The sequence below is a fragment of the Mesocricetus auratus genome, unplaced genomic scaffold, assembly GCF_017639785.1.
Source record: "Mesocricetus auratus isolate SY011 unplaced genomic scaffold, BCM_Maur_2.0 Super-Scaffold_6730, whole genome shotgun sequence".
NCBI classification, from domain to species: domain Eukaryota; kingdom Metazoa; phylum Chordata; class Mammalia; order Rodentia; family Cricetidae; genus Mesocricetus; species Mesocricetus auratus.
The window spans coordinates 17,132,189-17,153,644 of NW_024429184.1; the positions used below are offsets into that span (position 1 = coordinate 17,132,189).

Below are 21,456 nucleotides of genomic sequence, written 5' to 3' on the forward strand. Positions count from 1 at the left end.
TAGGACATACATCTTGGCTTTTCCATTGAGGTTATAGTAAATGAGTCTGCCTCTGTCTCCCTGAATTCTGACCTGCCACTAAAGTAAATGCTCCCAGAAACTCAGAGGGCAGATGAGAAGGGTTGCTTCAGGGTTCAGGGCAACCCCTGGGATCACAAGCTAATAGTTCCCTGTCTCTGCTTTCTCTCCCACAGGACCCAGCCGCCGCCTCTATCTCAGACGGAGACTGTGACGCCCGGGAGGGTGAGTCAGTAGCCATGAATTACAAACCATCCCCGCTCCAAGTGAAGCTGGGTGAGTGTGTCTGGGGGATGAGGGCGATGTGGGAAGTGAACAAGGTGCTCTCGGGCTAGGTTTACAGCAAGGCGCTACAATTAAAGTAGCTCAGTCTAGACGATTCCAAGACTAAACCTCCAAGTAAGTCATTGGCACGCCCAGGCACCTTATGTCTTGCAAGACAAAGAAGACAATCATGGTCTCTGAGTGAGAGACCTCTGAGGCTAGAGACCCCAGGTATTCAAGGGGTGGCTGTAAGTGTGTAAAGCATAGAGCCCCAGGACAGGACTCAGAAGGCCCAGTCAGGAGGAACCTGCCTCCCAAAGATACGACTGCTGCTGTGTCAGACAGGTCTCAAGACCTGGATGGCTCTGTCTGGGGAGATTGTCCCTTTCTTAGTGAACCCAAGGGCCCCCTCTTTCCAGATATCTCATTACCTTTCTCTTAGGGTAGGTTCCATGTCCACTCTGATGTCCATTTCCTGCTTTGAAATCACCTGGCTCCAAGCTGGGTGTTGGTGGCGCACACCTTTAATCCCAGCACTCGGGAGGCAGAGCAGGCAGATCTCTGTGAGTTCAAGACCAGCCTGGTCTAAAAGAGCTAGTTGCAGGACAGCCTCCAAAGCCTGCCTCAAAACTCCCCCACCCCACCCCACCCCATGCCAAAAAAAAAAAAAAGAAAGAAAATAAATCACCCGGCTCCCACAAGTGCTCAAAGCCCCCCTGGCTGCAGCTCTCACCCCATTCTCTGCCCAGCAATCTCACTGACCAAGGCTACTATAGACAACAAACTTCCACCAAAAAACGGATATCCTGAAGAAAAATTCTAACATGTCACACGTGAGAGAGATGACCATTGAATACAGGTCATCTCTGTCCTTGAGACTCCTCTGTCATTCCAGCCATCTTCTCAGAACTCGGGCTCTAGTTGCCCACCCAAAACTGGTATCTTCCTCAGTTGAGATGAGCCTCTTGCCTCTTTAACAAGCTTCTCCTCCACAGCTATCAGGATTCCTTTCCACGGGGCCTGCTCTTTTAGTCTATTCAAAAAAACACAAATAAAATAGACCTTGCTTCTAGACCATATCCAGGCATCTCCTCTGGCTGATTTCTAAACAGAACAGCAGCTCTCTCAATGGAATTGTCTATCTTCCTAGGACATTCTATTCAGAGGACAGCCAGTTTTGTTTATTATTGTTTAATGCAACAATAAAAGTATTTTAAATGCATGTAAGTTCTCTACTCTCTCCAGAGGCAGCCATTGCAAGTTCTTGACGCTCTTTTGTACTTTAGCACAAATGGAATTGCATTGTACACGTTCCCTCCCACTACATAATGTCTCAGAACCTCGATAGAGAATGAGTTCCTTCTTTTAAATGGTTGCATAGTAGTCCATATAGTCTGAGCCTTACCAGCTTATTGTCTGCATTTTTTATGATTTCAAACAAATTTAGCATGCTTTTAAAATAGCATTTTTATTTCCTTCACATTATATCACCACCAAAGCTCATGGAAATTCACAACTTGTCTCACTTGCAATAAAGAAAATCACCAAGAACTTTAAGTCAAATCGCTCCCCCTAGAGGCTGGATGTGGTAATGGCAGTTACTGCCTGCTGAAGAGAAGCTGGAAACAATCCCCTGTAGCGAAAGAGAAAAAAAAAAAGTGGTCAGGGAGTAGGATGTAAGAGCGTCAGAGGCGTGGGAATCAGAACGTTTCAAGTGAGCCACAGGTGCTGTAACGGCCCCTCCCATCCTTATGCTCTTGCCCTTTTTTTTTTTTTTTTTGCTTTCTATTTATTTTGTTTGTTTTGTTTTGTTTCTCATGGCAAGGTTTCTCTGTGTAGCCCTGGCTGTTCTAGAATTCACTCTATAGACCAAGCTGGCCTTGAACTCAGAGAACCATCTGCCTCTGACTCCAGAGTGCTGGGATTAAGGGTGTGACCACCACGGCCTGGCTCGTGCTTACCTTCTCAAGATCCTCCTCGCTCCAGGCCTCCCTGGCTGCTTCAGCCCTCTGTGTTCATCTTTCCTCTCTAGCCTGTCCTTGACCTCAAGCACACACTGGCTGCCTAACACAGGAACTGTGGTTCCCAGGAGCAGGACCTGGGCTCCTCGTTTCCTCCCCCACACTCAGTTATGCAGGGCCAAGTGCATGTCCCTAGGCATCAGGTGCCTGGAGGGCCATGGGCTCTCTGCCAGCGAGAAAAGGAAATGCACAAAAAAGGCCACCCCTGCAGCAAGGCCTGGGGCAGGACACAGCTTCTTCCCATGCTCTCCTGCAGAGAAGCAGCGGGAGCTGGCCCGGAAGGGTTCCCTCAAGAATGGCAGCATGGGCAGCCCTGTCAACCAGCAACCCAAGAAGAGCAATGTCATGGCCCGGACGAGGTGGGCACCCTCCCTGCCCCACTGAGACCCCGCCAGCCAACACCTCCAGCCTCTCCCTCCTCAGCGGAATCCGGGGGGAGGGGAGGGGGAGGAAAATGAGGGAGGAGGACCCCGTCAAGTCCCCTGCCATGTTTGTACGCTTCAGCTGGCACTCCACCTCCCCAATTCTTTTCCCAGGCTGGTCGTCCCTAATAAAGGCTACTCCTCGCTTGACCAGAGCCCTGATGAGAAGCCACTGGTAGCTCTTGACACAGACAGGTGTGTATGGGGCCTGGGGGCAGCTGGGCAAACATGGTTCTGTGTGAGCACAGATGGAGTTGTACAGGCCATGCCTGCCTTATTGCCAGAGGTGGGGTACACTTCAACCAGAGCCCTCCATGGGTGAAATTCCCCAAGGGGACAGATTTTTTTCTTTTTCTTTTAGGAATGGGCATAGAGAGGACATTGTTGTTAAAATGTTTAGGTTTATCCAGTAACGAGACACAAACTGTGACGCAACGATCCCACGTGGAGTAACCAACCCGTGCAGAGCTGAGAGAGAGAGAGAGAGAGAGAGAGACGAGAGTAAAAGAGTAAGAGAGTGTAATCAGGCAGGGGTCAGTCCTTTAAAGGGGTCCTTTGCACCTGTGTGGTTCTCACAGAACTCTGGGCTGGCCAGAGTGTTGCCTGAGTGCATCTTGTCAGGTAACAGGGCAGGCCAGAGTAATGCCTGAACCTTTCAGACATAGTGAGAAGAACCCTATCGCTGGGGAGCATCTGGCTAGCCAGAGACCTTGAGAAAATCCAAACAGCCGGGATGATTTGAATCTAGGGAGAGAAAAGTCAAAACAAAAACATGAGGACTATAGTTCTATCTAGAAACCAGCCACTTTATTTAAAGGTCCAACTGGGAAGCCTGTCTTTACAAACATATATTTGCATAATAAGCACGGATTATTTAAATTATACTGCTGGGGGACAGCGGGTATGGCAAAGATAACGAGAATTTTCTATTTAATTTTTCTGAATCACTCCCTTTCTCTCTTTTTTCCCACGGCCAGCGATGATGACTTCGACATGTCCAGATACTCTTCCTCTGGCTACTCCTCTGCGGAGGTGAGGCTCCCCCCCTCCACCCCTTTGCCTCCACGGACTACTGGGAGCTAGACCACCTCTACCAGATAGCAAGGCTTAAGGGGCAGGTGGGGCGGAGCCCTGTGGGGGCGGGGCCTAGCGTGAGGCGGGGTCTGGGCTGGGAGAGCCTAGGAAGAAATCACTGCTCTGACAGCCCGGGGTTATTAAAGCGGGGTCTAAAACAGAGCATGTGCGGAATGCAGGCAACACCTTACATGGTGCACCTGAAATCGGGGCAAATCCTGAACTGAAGTAAGTTGACCTTGGACTGGGCAGGGCCTGTAGAGACCCAGCCTTAGGAAGACTCGCGTGGAGGAAGTGAGACCCAAGCCAGGCCGGAGTTTAAAATAAACCTAGGATGAGTAGGGGCTGTGGCCTCGGGGTGGCGGTGGCGGCCCCAGCCCAGGGAGATGCCCTTCCAGCTGACTCGAACCTTTTCTACAGCAGATCAACCAAGATTTGAACATCCAGCTGCTGAAGGACGGCTACCGGTTAGACGAGATCCCCGACGATGAGGACCTAGATCTCATCCCCCCCAAATCCGTGAACCCCACCTGCATGTGCTGCCAGGCCACTTCCTCCACCGCCTGCCACATTCAGTAGAGGGCGGGGTCGCGCGGCGCACGGGGCGGGACCGAGTCGGGCCAGGTGGGACGCGCGGCAGGGGCCAACCCCTACCCAGCTGGCCCACCGGTCCCCCTTACAGCCCCGAGCCCCTCACAGCCGCCAACCTCGTAACAGTCATTGCTTCCTCCTATGGTAGGACGTGTACCTCTGTGTGTTCATGGAGCCGGAGAAACCAAAACCGGGGCTGGGGGCCGAGGTGGGAGGGGCACTGTTTGTTCAGTTACTTGGGGGAGACCACACCCAAGCACCCTGCCACCTCTCCCCGGAGCTGCAGTCAGGAGCAGCACTGAAGGCCTGGAGGCCAACTGTAAGCAGTCGGGTGAAGGTATCACAAGGCCAGGGGTTTGGCCCCATGCCAGTGAAGCCATGAAGTCCCCAGCGCTAGCCTGGAAAGGAAGGAAAGAGGTTTGGAGAAGAAAAGGCCCCAAGCAATGGGGACAATTCTCAACACCTCAGAGCCCTTTTCCCCAACCCCCATGCCAGCCCATATACCTATTTGTGTTCCCCCTCATCTCCAGATGGGAAGCCAGGCAGCTCCGTCCAAAGGGATGCTGTCTTCCCTCATTAGATCACTGCCTTCTCCCTCCCTCCCTCAAGTCCCCTTCTTCCTTAGTTCTGAGGACTGGGGCGGGGGTAAGGTGGGCCTAGAGAGAGGCCAGGTTTGGGGATGTATGGCCTGTTCTCAAGAGCCTTTAACCAGTGCATCTGTCTCTCTGCCCCACCCCCCACCCTAGTCTTCTGGTTCTTGCTTCCAGGTTGGAAGCAAGCGATAAGGCTGGCCTCCAGTTCCCAGTGCACCCTAGCCCAAGGTCCAGGAGGCTGGCTTCCAGAAGAGCTGTTCAAGAGCAAGCTTAAGGGAATGCAGTGCACCAAGTGGCTGTATGTATGTGGGGTGCGTGTGTGTGTGTGTGTGTGTGTGTGTGTGTGTGTGTGTGTGTGTGTGACCTGTCTGTCCAGGTCAGCCTGATAGGTATGTGTGGAGGGAAGTGACTGTATGAAAGGTGCAGTGGACAGGGCACAGCCTGGCAGTCAGAAGCCTGGGTTCTGGTGTCAGCTCTGTCATTCCCCCTGAGCTCTTAAGCAGTTCCCAGGCTTCTCCAGGGCTTCAGTTCTCTCGACTGCAAACACAGAATAGCTGACATTACTGACACTCTGTGTCTGAAGAAATTTCTTCACAGGAATTTCTGCAGAGAGCTCTGAGAGCACCTAGGAGGCCCAAGGTGTGTGCTTGTGTAGACATAGGAAGCACATGCAGATTTGTTTGGGAAAGGTGTGTGTGTGTGTGTGTGTGTGTGTGTGTGTGTGTGTGTGTGTGTGTGTGTGTGTGTGATACATACTGTTGCTTCTGCTTTTGCTGATCTGGGGGAGGAAAGCTGAGACTGCAAGCCAATGAAGAAGAGATGGGAGCCCTCCTCTGGCTGGCAGTATAGACTGGCCCTCATCTGAAAACACAACCTCAGGCTGCTACTCTGTACCCCACCAGTCTCCTCCCATCCAGCCAAAGAGTAGCTTCTCCAGACCTCCTGCTGACCCCCGTACATGCTGGTGTTTCCGCAGCTGTGGCCGTTACTCTGTTACTTCTCCAGACCTCCTGCTGACCCCCGTACATGCTGGTGTTTCCACAGCCATGGCTGTTACTCTGTTACTCACATACGGCTCTCTGGATGCCGGTCCTGGTATGCGGGAGCTAGAGTGGGTGTGGTGACAGGAAGGAGTGGGGCTGTTGACTTTGGAAGGGAAGCACCTCTTACACCACCAGGGGTGGCAGCCCACTCCAGAGCGTCGGAGTGTAGCTCCCCCTGCCCCAGAGCTCACCTCCCCAGTGCAGAGTTCCTAACTAGATAATGAGAAAATGACAAAGGAGCCAAGTCAGAGAGAGCATTGCAGGGGCCACAAGACCCATAGTGGACCCCTCCGAACCCCCACCCCACCCTGGTTAGCATCCCCACCACCTATCATTTGGGTCCCAGAACTAGAACTCCTACTACCCCCACCCCACTGGGCTCTTTGACTCACCCTTCTAGAACATGGGTACCTCCTCTTTTTAGATGGCTGCCTCTGCTGCTGACTTACTGTGGGATTCTGGCCCATTTGGTGTCTGTGGCCCTGAGAGCCTAGGGAAAGCGCCCTCCCCACAGGGCACCCTGGTTCATTAGCAGGCAGGGGCTTCAGACAGAGACGGCATATACACAGCGTAGGAGTAGGGAGCTGCGTCCACAGAGAGTCCAAGGTTCCCCCCTCCCTGTCTGGAAGTTGAAGGGGAAGAGCCAGGGCCTTAGCTTGCCCCTGCTCCCCCACCCCTTGTAGATACTGCCTTAACACTCCCCCACCCTTGGCTGTGGCTGCCACCCAGCCAGGTTTCTCCGAGCTCACTAATTTATTTCCAAGAAGGTGTGTGGAAGACATGAGCCGTGTATAATATTTTTTTTAACATTTCCATCGCAGTATTGACCATCATCCTTGGTTGTGTATCGTGTAACACAAATAATATTAAAAGCATCAAACAAGCCAGACTCAGCTCCTTACCTGGGATGTGGGCTGAGGAGGGAGAAAACTGACCCCGGATGCACATGTCTTCTACCTCTGCTTGTTACTGATGAGGAGGGAGAAAACTGACCCTGGATGCACATGTCTTCTACCTCTGCTTGTTACTGATGTGTGGCCTACAGAATGACAGCCCCTCCTACACTCTGCCTCTCTTCAGCAGTGAGACATCAGCCCTGCAGGTTTCTAGGAGCCTTCTGAACTCTTCAAAGTGGATATTGTCAAGGGTTCAAGGCAGGAAGGGGCTGGCATAGGGAGGAAGTTAGGCCTCTTGTACAGGGATGGGGCCAAGGCAAGTGATATCATAATGGGCACTGCCCATCCTGGAAAGGAAGCTGGGTGGAGTAGAAGCAGGAAGGCTGAGGGGGAGGGACACTGAGAGGTCCCCAAAGGAAGGGGTCACATCAGCTAAGGGCACCTTCCGGCCTGGAGGTGTGGGCTATCTAGGGGAAGGGGTGGTCACTGATGTCCAGCAGGAGTCCTTGATAGGCAGAGCCCACTATAGCATCCCTGAGACTCCACCATGTTCCTCTTCTCTCGGAAGACCAAGACCCCCATCAGCACCTACAGTGACTCCTACAGGGCTCCTACCTCCATCAAGGAGGTCTATAAGGACCCACCTCTATGGGCCTGGGAAGCCAACAAGTTTGTGACCCCAGTAAGTACAGTTGTGTGTCTGGATGACTGGCATGTGACTGTCCCTGTGTTTGTAGTTATCTTTAGTTTTTTTTTTTTAATTCATTTATGAGTTTGTTTATTTGCTTATTTATTGGGTGGAAAGCCTCACTCACTGGGTAGTCTAGGCTGGCCCTAAACTTGTTCCGTCCTCCTACATCAGCCTCTGTCACCTGGGACTGCAGGTAGACCCCAAGCCTAGCCATTGTGATTGCTTTGCATTTATGGCAGATTCTAAGAACTCAGTCGAGCCTTAAACTTGTAATGGACCTAGGCTGGCCTTACATTCCTCAGCCTCTCACGTTCTGGGATTATAGCATGTGCACCACCATATCTGCCTTTATTTTTTGTCATTAATTTTGTGGTGTTGGAAATCAAATCCAGGGTGTCAAGCATGCTAAGCAAGTGTTCTATGCCTTGAACTATAGCCCTAGCTATTACATTTTTGAATTTAATTTTGAAGTATTATTTGTTTGCACCATTTTTGTTTACATGGATGCTGGGGATTCAAACTCAGGACCTCATGCCTACAGAGCAGGTGCTGTGCCTGAGCCGTTGCTCCGGCTTCTTAAGGTTTGCTGTAAGTTCAGTCTACCCCTGAACTTGCTCTGTACGCCTCAGTCTTCCAACAGTTGGGATTACAGGCCTGCTCCCAGCTTCCTTTTCTGCATAGGATTCTGTCCTTATGGAACTACACCGGGGAGGGGGAACTAATTAGAAAAAACCCACAAATTTCTAAGCCGTTCAGCAAATTAACATCATAATGGCAATGGAGGAAACCCACTCTTACAGGTCACAGAAAGCCTTCCTCTCAAGGTGACCTAGAAAGATGGGGAAAAGCAGGAGAAGAGTTAAAACAAGAACTGAAAGTTCCAAGTGACCAGAAAGTGCAAATGCCCTGGGGCTGCCTGTAGAATGGGTCAGAAGTGTCCAAGAGGCACATGTTCATGCATGGGCATTACATTCCCTTCTGTGTGTCTGGGAGGCAGAAGAGGGACAGTGGATGTGGGAACTAGAGCTTGTGGTAACAAAAGGAGTTTATGAATAGGAGTTTTGAAGTTTGTCTAAATATGCTCTAGAAAAGGAGGAGGGAGAACTTGGAGGATGGCAAACTGGGCCAAACTGGGCTGCATATGGATACCTGTCTAAAGTCCTAAGTCTCACATAAAGTTAATGTTTTATTTTTATTCTATTTTGAACAAAGGACAGGATTGCCTGATAACAAATGCTTAAACTAGCTGAAAGTAGAGGAACTAAATCTGACTCTTTACACACACACACACACAACACACACACTTGCAGGCATACACATATGCACACCTGCAAACATACATACCTGCATGCACACACAACAAACACCTGCATACACGCGCGCGCACACACACACACACACACACACACACACACACACACACTGCTTGTATGACTTCTATGAAGGAAAATATCCTCACTGCAGGTCTTCTGGTATCCAAAGTGCCACCACATTAACATAAGTTCACAATAAGATATAAGACAACAAATCAGGGTTGGTGAGCCGGGCGTTGGTGGCGCACGCCTTTAATCCCAGCACTCGGGAGGCAGAGGCAGGCGGATCTCTGTGAGTTCGAGGCCAGCCTGGTCTACAGAGTGAGTTCCAGGACAGCCTCCAAAGCTACAGAGAAACCCTGTCTCGAAAAAACCAAAAAAATAAAATAAAATAAAAAATCAGGGTTGGTGGTAAATCACTTGCCTAGCATGTTGCACCCCCAACGCTGCTAAAAAAACCAAAACAAAACAAAAAACCAGGTGTTGGTGGCGCATGCCTTTAATCCCAGCACTCAGGAGGCAGAGGCAGGCGGATCTCTGTGAGTTTGAGGCCAGCCTGGTCTACAGCCAGGATAGCCAGGACTATACAGAGAAACCTGCCTCAAGCAAACAACTCACCATATTACAGAATCACCAGAAATAACAGACCTGAGGGTTTCAGATAGTGGAATTAACAAGGGATTTTTAGCCGGGCGTTGGTGGCGCACGCCTTTAATCCCAGCACTCGGGAGGCAGAGGCAGGCGGATCTCTGTGAGTTCGAGGCCAGCCTGGTCTACAAAGTGAGTTCCAGGACAGCCTCCAAAGCCACAGAGAAACCCTGTCTCGAAAAACCAAAAAAAAAAAAAAAAAAAAAAAAAAAACAAGGGATTTTTAAAGTTTTAAATGGAAGAGCAAGAGATGTGGGTCAACAGTTTTGTGGGGTCTTTGTTTATTTATTTATTTATTTATTTATTTATTTATTTATTTATTTATTTTGGTTTTTCGAGACAGGGTTTCTCTGTATTGTTTTGGAGGCTGTCGGTCCAGCCCGGCCTCGAACTCACAGAGATCCACCTGCCTCTGCCTCCCGAGTGCTGGGATTAAAGGCATGCGCCACCACCGCCCGGCTTGTGGGGTTTTTAATAAGATAAATCAGGTAAATCTCTAGAGATTAATCAGGAAAGACAAGACACCGACAAATAAAACCCACTTCTAGCCAAGGGTCTAGAAGAAAATAGAGAAAAGAAATGGCATGAGCAGCTTTAGTAAAACTGGAGTCAGATGGGATGCTGGACGAAGTGTTCCCCTGCAGCGTCAGCCACTAGGGAGGCGACATAGTCAGAGTGAAGTCTAGAATCATCTTTAGCTTTAGTGAACTATGAACTGTGCAATGAACTTGTATTTGCATTCTGTATACAAAAAAAAATTACCTGCCAAATGGTTCTTGGGGGGCGAAGGCCTCTGACTGACCTGAGTTAATCTCTAGGACCCACATGATGGAAGGAGAGGACAGACTCCTGTAAATTGTTCTCCTGCTTCTCCCACACACACACACACACACCACACCACAAATAAAACACAAAAATACGTTTTAGGCCCGGCATGATGGTACACAGGCATGATGGCACACACCTTTAATCCCCGCATTTGGGAGGCAGGTGAATCTCTGTGAGTTAGAGGCAGCCTGAGCTGTTATACATCAAGCTCCAAGACAGTCAGGACCACAGAAACCCTGTCTCAAAAAAAATTAAATGGGGCTGGAGAGATGGCTCAGTTGGTAAAGTGATTGCTGTGCAAAACTGAAGATGTAATTTCAACTCCCAACACCCAGTGTAAAAAGTCAGGTGCAGTCCTCACACCTTCATTCCATGGCTGGAGGACCCCTAGGGGTCTCTGGCTCCATCACTAAAACCAGATTTCTGGGTTCAGTGAGAGACCCTGTCTCAAAAGTAAGGCAGAGAATGATGAGGAAGACACTGGACATTGCCTTGGCCCTCACATAAATGACTACATACGCAAATGATAGAGTTTTTCAGATATGAATTACATATATTCATTACAAAGTTACAAAAAGTCATGAATACATGAATAAACAAAATGGCATAGTTCAAGAATAGACTCATACATATATGGAAACAATATTCAACAAAAATGGTTGACAATAAAGCTATGGAAAAAGACTCACCAGGCTTGGGGTGGCATGGTAAATCCATAGGGGAAAAATAGACTGCTTAGTAATAAAATTAGTTATTCATATGGATAGAAACAAAATTAATATATAACACCACACCCAAAATGAAAGTCCTGGAAGATTAAATATGGAAAGTAATGCCACATAGCTTTCAGAAAAAAAATACAGGACATTATTTCCATTATCTGAGAGTATGGATATATTTCTTTAGTCATAAAAGGCATTAACCATCAAACAGATTAATAATTCAGCTGGTTTAAATTAAGAACTTCTGTTCATCAAAGACACCATAAAGAAAATTAAAGAAAAAAAAGCCACAAACTGAGAGATTTGCAACATGTAACTGATTAGCATACAGAATACATAAAGAAGTATAATCCTTTGGGCTAAAATTGAACACACGTGCGTTCTGACCCCTGCCTGAAACCACAGTAAATGGATACTTGGGATCCAGACTCACAAGGATGGTGAGAAAGCGCCCGTGGCAAGGAAAGCATGGTAAACGGAAGTTGACAGAGGGCAGTCACTGACCTAGCACACCTGAGGAGGCAGACGGAAAGCCAGCCTTGGACGCCAGGTGACTTTTAGCTCAAGGACACAGAATCAAGAAGGCTCAGGGATGGGCCAAGGCTAAAATAAGGGTTATTTGAAAGTCACTTAAGAAGCAGTCAAACCTACTAATCGTTTCTATTCGTTGCCTCGGGGTGACTGCCTGGCTCGGGCTCTGGCAGGATCTTAAAAGCAGATGAGCATCCATAGAGTGACAGCTAAAACCTCCATCAGCCCTCACACACCACACTGGCAGCTGCACTGGTACCCTAGGCCAAAGGTTAAAGGAGCCTTTCCAAAGAAGCAGACCCTCATCAGAGGAAAGGAGTGGGCACACTGCTGCTGTGGTCTGCAAGCAACAGCCCAGCGGTGTAACAGCTGGCAAAGTCCCTCAAGGCCTCAGATAGCTTTTTAGTTTTCTATTTATGAGCATGAGCAAAGACCACATACATCTTAGGAAAGCCTCTAACAGAAAAATGGTTGATACCTGTGAGTTCTTCTAAATCCGCCCCTCTCTCTCTCTCTCTGTGTGTGTGTGTGTGTGTGTATGTGTGTGTGTGTGTGTGTGTGTGTGAGAGAGAGAGAGAGAGAGAGAGAGAGAGAGAGAGAGAGAGAGAGAGAGAGAGAGAGAGAGAGAGAGAGAGAGAGCGACCTGAGGTTGATACTGGGAGTCTCCTTCAATTGTCCTCCATCTTTTTTTCTTTTTAATGAGTGTTTTGCTTGTACATATGTCTGAGCACCGTGCACATGCCCCCTTGGAGGTCAAAAGAGGGTACCAGATCCCCTAGAATTGGAGTTCTAGACTATTGAGCCACCATGTGGATTGTGGGAAGTGAACCCAAGCCCACTGAAAAACCAAGTGACCTTAACTACTGAGCCAACCCTCCAGCACCCTCCAACTATCTTGTTTTTTGAGATAGGATCTTTCTCAGAACACTGAACTCAAAGATTCAACTGGTCTCACTGTCCAGTGAGCCACATGGGCCTGTCCATTTCAGCATGCTCCCTGCTCCCAGCATGCAGGGGTTTTTTTTGTTGTTGTTGTTTTGGTTTGGTTTTTGGTTTTTGGAGACAGGGTTTCTCTGTACTGTTTTGGAGGCTGTCCTGGAACTCACTTTGTAGACCAGGCAGGCCTGGAACTCACATAGATCGGCCTGCCTCTGCCTCCCGAGTGCTGGGATTAAATGTATGCGCCACCAACGCCCGGCTAGCATGCAGGTTATAAGCACGCTTTACTACAGTGGCTTTTTTACAGTGATTCTGGGGATCCAAACTCAGGTCTCCACGCTTTTCCAGACTTTACTGATTCAGCCCTGAATTACTGTGTGTGTGTGTGTGTGTGTGTGTGTGTGTGTGTGTGTGTGTGTGTCTGTGTGTCTGTGTGTCTGTGTGTGTGTGTCTGAGTGTCTGAGTGTTTGGTATGAGTGTTTAGTATGTGTATATATGAATGTACATCTGTGTAGGTTTAAATGCAGCTGGACTATGTGTATATAAAGCTCAGGGAAGCGCTGAACTACGGCACTCTTACACATAAAGCTGCTTCCACCCACACGGGAATGTCACTGTGCCAGATAGCAGGACATCATCAGCTAGGCACATGTTTTCCCAGAAAGTCCTGAAATAAGGACTTTTCCAGGAGCAATCAGGCATCAGACACTCACGCACACACACAGACACACACACAGCCTTTGCCCTTGAAATCAAAAGATCAAGTGAGTGTTCTCAGCTAACTTTTCAGACTGGCTCTCATTAAATATACCTTATTTGGGATTGTGCCCTCAATTGAAGACAAGGGACCCCAAAACGAGGTCTTCATTTGGGTCACCATAGATCTATCCAAACAAGGAGCGATGGTCTGAGGTAAGGTGAACTTTAATAAGTAGAAGAGCCCAGCATCCACAATGAGAACAGGAAAGCAGCGGGATGGTGTCACACACCTTTAGTCCCAGCACTCAGGAGGCAGGAGCAGGTGGATCTTTGTGAATTCAAAGCTAGCCTGGTCTACAGAGTGAGTTCCAAAACAGCAGGGATACACAGAGAAACATTTCTGCCTTGACGAAAAAAATTCAAAAAATACAAGAAAAAATATCAAGGGCAGATAATGACCAGAAAGAACAAAGCTAGTCTCAAGGTCAAGGCTGAAATCACTGCTGTCAGAGAAAGAGACACGCAGAGTCTGGGTGTTGTTACAGACAGTGTTACATGGTAAAGCAGGCGCCTCACCAAACCCATCCTTCAACTTCAAGGTGCCGGATGCTCTCCCTGTCCCAGAAATCTGCACAAGGCCGTCAGGTCCCACCCAGCCTTCCCTCTAGGTTGTGTCCACTGGCCCTGTTAGAGCAGACTCCTGAGGGTCAGTGCAGAAGAGACGAGAGCTGCACATGTCTCGTACCTTCCTGAGCTCTCTCCCAGCCAGGAATGGGCTAAAATGAGGTCAGGAAACTACCACAGCTCGGAGCAAGAGCCTGCTTCCATGTGTCAGATTTAGATAAGAAAACAAGCAAATAAGACAGAGGGCCAAGACGACGATTCCAAAGCAGGCTGGGAAGCTGGAGAAACAGCCCTGCAGTTAAGAGCACTGGCTGCTCTTGCAGAGGAAACAGATTCTGTTCCCAGCACCCATTTGGTGACTCACAAGTGTCACCTCCAGTCCTCGCCATTCCGGGGGCCCCCCTCTGGCCTCCTCGGGCACTGTATTGTGTGATGCAGGTATATACATGTAGGCAAAACACTCATGCACAGGAAATTAAAGTTAAAACAAAAATAGGTCTATGCAGAAGTGCCAATGTGACATGAGGTCCCCTCTTGGACCGGGAGTAGGTGGAAATCCAGTCAGGCTGAACTTTTCAAGAAAGACTACATCTAGCTCCAGCGAGTTCCGTGTCTCCCTCTGCACAGGGTCTGACTCAGACTATGCACCGCCATGTGGATCCGGAGGCCCTTCAGAAGATGGCCAAATGTGCTGCGCAGGACTACACCTATAAGAGTTCCATAGCAGGTCACCCTTACTTGCCTGAGAAATACTGGCTCTCTCAGGATGAAGGTAGGCTCTCAGCCGCTTCCTAGCTCTGACCTTAGAAGTGGCCCTAGCAATGACCCACAACTTGAACCCAATTTGAATCCTGATCTCCACCCTGACCTCATGACATAGGCCACTTCCCTAACCGTCTGTACAATCCGACACCTACTTATTCCAGCCCTTGGCCCTGGAGAAGACTCAAACCCATATTTGGGGGGAGTTGGCATTCTCAAAATAGAGCTGGAATCTAACCAGCCATGGTGGCACACACCTACAGTCTCAGCTACGCAGGAGGTTGAAGCAGGAAGAGATCACTTGAGCCTGGCAGTTTGAGGTCAACCTGAACAGCATAGTCAGATACTATTTGAAAGAAAAAAATCAGCCGGGCGTTGGTGGTGCACGCCTTTAATCCCAGCACTTGGGAGGCAGAGGCAGGCAGATTTCTGTGAGTTCGAGGCCAGCCTGGTCTACAGAGCGAGTTCCAGGACAGCCTCCAAAACAATACAGAGAAACCCTGTCTCGAAAAAACCAAAAAAAAAAGAAAAAAGAAAAAAAAGAAAGAAAGAAAGAAAGAAGGAAAGAAAGAAAGGAAGGAAGGAAGGAAGGAAGGAAGGAAGAAAGGAAGGAAGGAAGAAAGGAAGGAAGGAAGGAAGGAAGAAAGAAAAAATCACTGGGTAGGTCTGAGGTCTTAGCCCTAGCAAGGTGGAGAGAATGCTAACTTCCTACAGTCCCGCCCACCTCCTACAGTCCCGCCCACCTCTTTCATCCCCCCCCTTAGTCACCCTTTTCTATCTGCTTTCTCTGCTTTCTATCTCTCAGCCCTTCTACGGCCTGGGGCATTTTCTTTCCACCTAAATTTTTTCTCTTGTTCTTCTCTTTCATAAAGACGTAGTCTATACTTTTATCATTTAGGAAAAATCACCTTTCTCCTTCGGCTACATGTTTATGATCTGTCTCCCTGTCCATTTAAGAAGGATGGAATGTTGTCTTATTCATAGCTGTACCCTCTCCATCACGGGGCTTCATCGGTACTTTTCTTCCTAAGTGTTTATTGAATGAATTGGTAATTCCCAGTTAGTGCTGGGAGCCCGGAACACTGAAATTACACTTGTGTGTGTGATTTTCACACCCATGGGAACTCTGTGTTTAGCCTCTGAGACAAGTCCTGCATCTCACTTTTCTGACCACTCTATCTCCTTGAAATAACCTCTCCCCAACTTCCCTGTCTCTAGTACACTCAGTATGGAAAAGGGGGCTTCCACAGGGTGCTACCCAGAGCCTCCGTCTCTTCCCCTAAGGCCATTTGATGCAACCCATGTACGACTTTAATGACTTTTTAAATGACTTATTTATTTTTATTTTCTGGGCACTGTGTTTTGCCTGCATGTGTGTCTGTGTGAGGATGTTGGATCCCCTGGAACTGGAGTTACAGACAGGTGAGAGCTGCCACTGTGGGTGCTGGGAACTGAACCTGGGTCCTTTAGAAGAGCAGCCAGTGCTAGAAACCCTTGAGCCACCTCCCCAACCCCATGACTTTAGTTGCTGTTATCATCTTTCAGGCCTTGACCCCTCACTAGCATCCCATTCTCTCGCACTTTGACCTGGATGTTCAAACCTCAAGCTCAGAGTGCCAGATCCTCCAGCTTAGAACAGCAAACTTAACGCTCCTCCTCTCCCCTCCAGCAGCCATTTTTCTTGGGCTTCTTTTGTGGTTTTGTAGGATTTGGGTTATTTTCATTTGGTTTTGTTTTCCAACAGTGTCTTACTGTGTACCCCTGGCTAGTGCAGAACTGGATATGTAGATCAGGCTATTTGGAACCCATAGAGATCTGCCTACCTCTGTCTCCTGAGTGCTAGGGTTAAAGCTGTGTCACCATGCCCAGGCTTTAAAAATATTATTACATGCATCAATTTTGTATGTGTGTGTATGAGGGGCAAGCCCATGTCACAGCCCATATGTGGAAGTCTGAGGACAACTTTGTGGAATCAGTTTTTTTTTTTTCTTCTATCAAGTGAGTCTCAGGGATTGAACTCAGATTGCCAGGCTTGGTAGCAATTGCCTTCACTCATTGGATCTTTCTGTAGCCCAGGCTAGCCTAAAATACACACTGTCACCCAGGCTGCCCTTGAACCCTTGGTGAGCCTCCAACCCAAGCCCCACAAATGCTTGGATTCCAGGAATGCACCATCAGGCCAGAGTTCTCATTCATCCTGTCCCTCAGCAGTCTCTGTCCTTCAGCCTTTGGGGCAGCGGACCGTAGAGGGCTTGTAGGACATGGTTAAAAGATGGGGAAATATCATAGCTTCTATGTTGATGTTGGGTTGTAGGATTACAGTTTTTTGTTTTGTTTTGTTTTTCCGAGACAGGGTTTCTCTGTATTGCTTTGGAGTCTGAAACTTGCTCTTTAGACCAGGCTGGCCTCAAACTCACAGAGATCCACCTGCCTCCCGAGTGCTGGGAATAAAGGCGTGCGCCACCAACGCCTGGCCGGGTTGTAGGATTCCAAAGATGGAGCAAGGAGACCAGCAGGCTAATATCCATAGCTTTCTATTACCAAGCATTCTTTCTCTTCTCCTTTTCTCCTTCACCTTGTTTCCCACTCCTCTTCTGAAGACAGGGTCTCATGCAGCCCAGAGCTGGCCTTGAGCTCAATTTGTAGCCAAGGAGGACCTTAAACTCTTGATCCTCCTGCCTCCACCTCCTCAGGACTGGGATTGTCTGGACTTTTTGCTTGTTTTGGTGTTTTTAATCAGGATATCATCATATAGTCCAGGTTGGCCTTGAACTCAAAGCAATTCTCCTGCCTCTGCCTACTGGAATTACAGGTATGGCCCACTATGTTCAGCATGTTTTCTAAAACTTTTGTATAGATTAACTCATCTAGGCTTCACAACCAGTCTTACACTTTTTCCCCCTGCAGTGCTGATATTTGCAGCCAGGCACTGTGTATCACAGGGGGTATTCTGCTAACCATGACATTATTTTTGTCTCCTGGTGAAGGCAACACAAGGATAAAGGAATGAGATCATAGAGGAAGAGGGAAGAAAGTCAGGTCATTTTAAGGTTGATCAGGCAGACCTGGGGGCCTGGGCATGCTAGAGAGAGGGGAGGTCCCCCTTCCAGGCTCGTTGATTCAAAGAGGGCGTGACCCGGGGGGAAGCTGACAGCCCAATGGATCCAAACCTTGCCCAAAAGCATCCTCTAGGTGAGACATGATCTGCAGCTCAGTGGCAAAAAGAACAAGGGTGGTGGACGGGCATGATGCGGTCCAGGCCTGTGGCCCCAGCACCAGGGAAGGTAAGGGAGGAGGACAGGCAGACTGCATAGACAGACTGAGACTAGTACTTCCAGGCTACACAGTAAGACCCTGTCTCCAAAGTAACTAAGGAAATGGGAGAGGATCTGCAAGTCTGGACTTGGGAGTTGGGGTGCGTGGGGATCAGCTCTGTGATAGAGATCAGAGAAGAAACATCTAGAAGGTGCCAGGATCTGAATGGACTGAGAAGTAATCCTGACATCTCCACTCTTATGATGAAGAGGACAAATGCTGTACAAACTACCTGGACAATGACCGTTACAACACATGGAGGACAGGACCTTACAACAGCTACTGGAACAAGTATACCACCTGTCTTCCCCGACTGCCTAAGGTACCTATTGTACCTACCACAACTGCCTGAGGTCTAGCCATGCACACACACACACACACACACACACACACACACACACACACACACACACCCCGTCTCCACATTGCAGTGACTCTTCCCCATCTGTAAAATTACGGGTTTCTATTTTTTTTTTTTAGCTGACAATGGAGGTCAGGAGTTGGCCTGTGATAGACCCTTGGGTTCCAGTCTCTGTGACCCGGCTTGGTGGTACCGTAGCTAGTGTGCACTCCTTGGCGATTTTGAAGCCTGCCAAGCAGTACCGCCTCAGTTGGTCTGGCTACTGGGACTCCCTTGAGTCAGTAATGACCTAGGGCTTCCCTGCCCCACCTTCTCCTCCTTTGTGATGGGAACAAGGGCGAGGAGAACTAGACAGTTCAACTGCAAGGTGAATACAGGAGACTTAGAAGGATAAGGAGTTTCCATGAGCCCAGGCCTTTCTCAAGACATGTGAGGAGGCAGACCCAAATCCAGAGTAGCCGAGCTTAACTGGAAGCCGGTAGCTGACTGAACCCTTTTTTTGAAATAGAACTTTCTCGTGAATCGGATTTTCCTCCCACAAGTTCCCCCAAGAGATTCTGATGAAAAAACAATATTAACCAGCGCCCCCTCCCCACATTAGTAACCCGCGGACACAGAAGGCATATAGGTAAATGCTAAAGTAACATTGTCAGAGTCCCAGGCCTAACAACACCTCTACCACCCACCCCCGCCTGGGTTCCTCACCTTCACCTTGCCCGCGTAGGCGGAGCAAATACGTTGCCCGGCAACAACTCCAAACAACCCAGGAGACTAGGGAAGCTGCTGAGGAGGGAAGACTGTGCCGCCTGAAGACAGTTTGGGTATTCAGGGAAGACAGTCCCCCACCCCCATCCCCCAAAAGAGGAACTGTTCCGTATCAGAGCTTAAGGTGGCTCGTGTGCTGCTTCCAGGATGCCGGGATGGAGACAATGATGCGAGGAATGCCGTTGGAGTACCCTCCTAAACCGGAGCGCCTCAACGCCTACGGTAAGCGGCGGGGAGAGAGTGGAAGACGAGGATTACTGAGTGCCAAGGAGGAAGCCAGAGGGCAGAATGGGGATCTAGAGAACCTAGAGAGGGAGTAGTTGTGTGTCTGTCCCTGTTTTTGTCTCTGCCTCGGGCTCTGACCCTGCTTTCCCCATCTCTCTGGCACTGTCCTTGGGTATCCTGGACTCCGGGCTCAGAGCGCGAAGTAGTGGTGAACATGCTGAACTCGCTGTCCCGGAACCGGACTCTGCCCCAGATTGCGCCCCGCTGCGGGTGCGTGGACCCTCTTCCGGGCCGCCTGCCACTCCAAGGATACCAAAGCCCTTGCTCTGGCCGCCACTACTGTCTGCGCGGGATGGACTACTGCACCTCCGGAATGCCTAGCTCAGAACGCCGCCTGCGGCCTTTGTGTTCCCAGGAGCCGACTGTAAGGTTTGCAGGAATCCGCCCGCCTTGGTCGGGCTCCACCCACAAACGAGCCCCGCCCCCTAGAGTCCCGCCCAAGTCGTCTGCAGGCCCGCATCCTGCCTCATTCCTGCTCTGTTGTTTCCATGCCTGGCCCCCATTCGCTTCTGCCTGCTTACGGGGCCCCAGGGCACAAGCGAACAGCTAAGGCAGAGAACCAGCGTGAAGGTTACTCCCAAGTCCTCAGTCCCGTCCCTTCCGACCTTACTCAAGGTCAACCTGACAAGTGCTTGTTTTCTGGAGATCCTGCAAAACAGTTTAAGAGGATTCCAAACCCCTCACATCTGCCGCAACCTTTTCTCACATTCACGGGCCTGGTCCGTATTGGACCCTTGGGTCTGGAGACGGAGGTTCTAGCCTGGGCCTAAGAGCACCCTCAGCAGTGGGCAGGATCATCGTTGGGGCAAAGGTTACTGCTTTCCCACAGGGTTCGTGGCTTCCTTGAACCACGCTAAGCGTAGAGAGAAGCACAGCGTCCAGACTGCACCCAGCCACAGCCGACAATCCGAGTGGAGTTGGGGGGGTTCAAGGCTGTGACTGTTGAGAGCTGTGCAGAGGCGGTCCTGAACCCTGTCCCTAATCCTATGGCGATCTGCCCCTCCTCAAGCCGGAGTCCTTGTCAAAGACTGGGTCTTTCCCCTCAGAAGGGGTGTGGGTGTGGGAAAGTGTGTGAGCCTCCAGAAGGCCTAGAAACGCTAACTACTTCCCTGAGTTGAAGAAATCGCTGTCTCAAGGAAGCGGGGGGGGGGGGAGCATGCCATGCTGGATCCTCAAAGCAGCATCTGATCCTGCAGATTCCTGGCAGCAAAAGCCAGGCATTGGTGGGGAGAGAACTTCCTGGAGCCTTCTCAGAGGCCCTGCTATAGTGGAATTATGAAGGGCAAAGAAGGAACCATAGAACGGATACTGTACCCAGGGTCTTTGTCTGGAATACTGGGATACGAGGCTATCAAAAAAACGAAAAACCAACCTCTCCTTACTGTTTCTTCCTTCACTAGGAGTGTCTCGCCCTACGGTCACCGACCCGGAATGCAATGTGCAGTTACAACTCCCCCGCCGTCATATTACCCGTTTCCCAACCTTAGGTAAGTTTACCGCATTCACTTGCACGCTGGAGACAGTTCCCTTAATGGAGGTGGGGATGAGCCCGGAGACTAGCTGTTGAAGTGCTCAAACAGGAAAGTAACGCCAGGGGGCGCTAATGCTATGGGTAAGCCAATGGTTGCAACAGACCAGAAGACCCAAAGAGAGTTTGAGTTGGCAGCGGACTTAGAGTCAAGGGAATTGGGTTCAAGGTTTTATATAAAGGGTAAGAAGTCAAGGTTGGGAAATTATGTCTTTGGTATCATAAATAAACCAGTAGAACTTGAGGTCAGTATGTGGTCAGTGTCAGAGGTAAAATGTTCACGTAAGGTTAACACTGAGAATTGGAGTCAGGGTTCTCTCTCCTTGCAGATGGGACACAAGTCACTTCAAGAAAACTGGTGGTCCCCAGAGAAACAACTATGTTGTCCATCCTGAGTTTGTGTCTGAGACCTATCCTGTCTACCATTCCTGGTAAAGCTTTGGCCAGGCCAAGGAAGAGGGGTGGAGCAATAAACTCTTCACCACAAAGACTGCTTCCTGTGTCCTAGAAAGATCTGGATGTG

General features: G+C 49.4%; 2 protein-coding genes and 1 long non-coding RNA gene across 13 annotated transcripts in view; 2 read left to right on the plus strand and 1 right to left on the minus strand.

Annotated features, from left to right (window-relative positions):
- Positions 1-6,909, plus strand: part of Fam219a (family with sequence similarity 219 member A) — a 53,100-nt gene extending 46,191 nt beyond the window's left edge. For 2 of the 6 annotated variants that reach the window (XM_040739991.1, XM_005078839.4), the window contains 5 exons: positions 195-294; positions 2,560-2,662; positions 2,840-2,920; positions 3,703-3,757; positions 4,220-6,909. In XM_040739991.1, the coding sequence (XP_040595925.1) occupies positions 195-294; positions 2,560-2,662; positions 2,840-2,920; positions 3,703-3,757; positions 4,220-4,378 (498 nt within the window). In that variant the 3' untranslated portion in view covers positions 4,379-6,909. The remainder of the gene's footprint in view (positions 1-194; positions 295-2,559; positions 2,663-2,839; positions 2,921-3,702; positions 3,758-4,219) is intronic. The other 4 variants (XM_005078842.4, XM_040739995.1, XM_005078840.4 and 1 more) reach the window with 3 other exon arrangements.
- LOC121137545 lies at positions 5,676-7,194 on the minus strand. The gene is made up of 2 exons (XR_005874825.1): positions 6,929-7,194; positions 5,676-6,089 (listed from the first exon to the last, which is right to left on the minus strand). It is a non-coding gene; the product is annotated as an uncharacterized LOC121137545 (long non-coding RNA).
- Positions 7,195-7,306: 112 nt separating this feature from the next.
- On the plus strand, positions 7,307-21,456 carry CUNH9orf24 (chromosome unknown C9orf24 homolog). 6 transcript variants are annotated; one of them, XM_005078845.4, is made up of 7 exons: positions 7,326-7,604; positions 14,545-14,689; positions 18,204-18,316; positions 19,267-19,342; positions 19,540-19,774; positions 20,806-20,892; positions 21,263-21,421. In XM_005078845.4, exons 1-7 carry the CDS (start codon positions 7,470-7,472, stop codon positions 21,366-21,368), a joined length of 897 nt encoding a protein of 298 aa, XP_005078902.1. In that variant the 5' UTR covers positions 7,326-7,469; the 3' UTR covers positions 21,369-21,421. The 6 variants fall into 6 exon arrangements, with proteins under 6 accessions (XP_040595907.1, XP_005078902.1, XP_012975076.2 ...); XM_013119622.3 differs by having other exon boundaries at positions 7,333-7,604; positions 19,540-19,769; XM_040739973.1 differs by lacking the exon at positions 19,540-19,774 and having other exon boundaries at positions 7,307-7,604; positions 21,263-21,456.

Coding starts and splice junctions, on each gene's coding strand:
- CUNH9orf24 (XM_005078845.4), top strand. CDS start 7,470: ATGTTCCTCTTCTCTCGGAAGACCAAGACCCCCATCAGCACCTACAGT. Junction 14,690..18,203: donor CTGGCTCTCTCAGGATGAAG/GTAGGCTCTCAG, acceptor CTTATGATGAAG/AGGACAAATGCTGTACAAAC. Junction 20,893..21,262: donor TACCCGTTTCCCAACCTTAG/GTAAGTTTACCG, acceptor CTCTCCTTGCAG/ATGGGACACAAGTCACTTCA.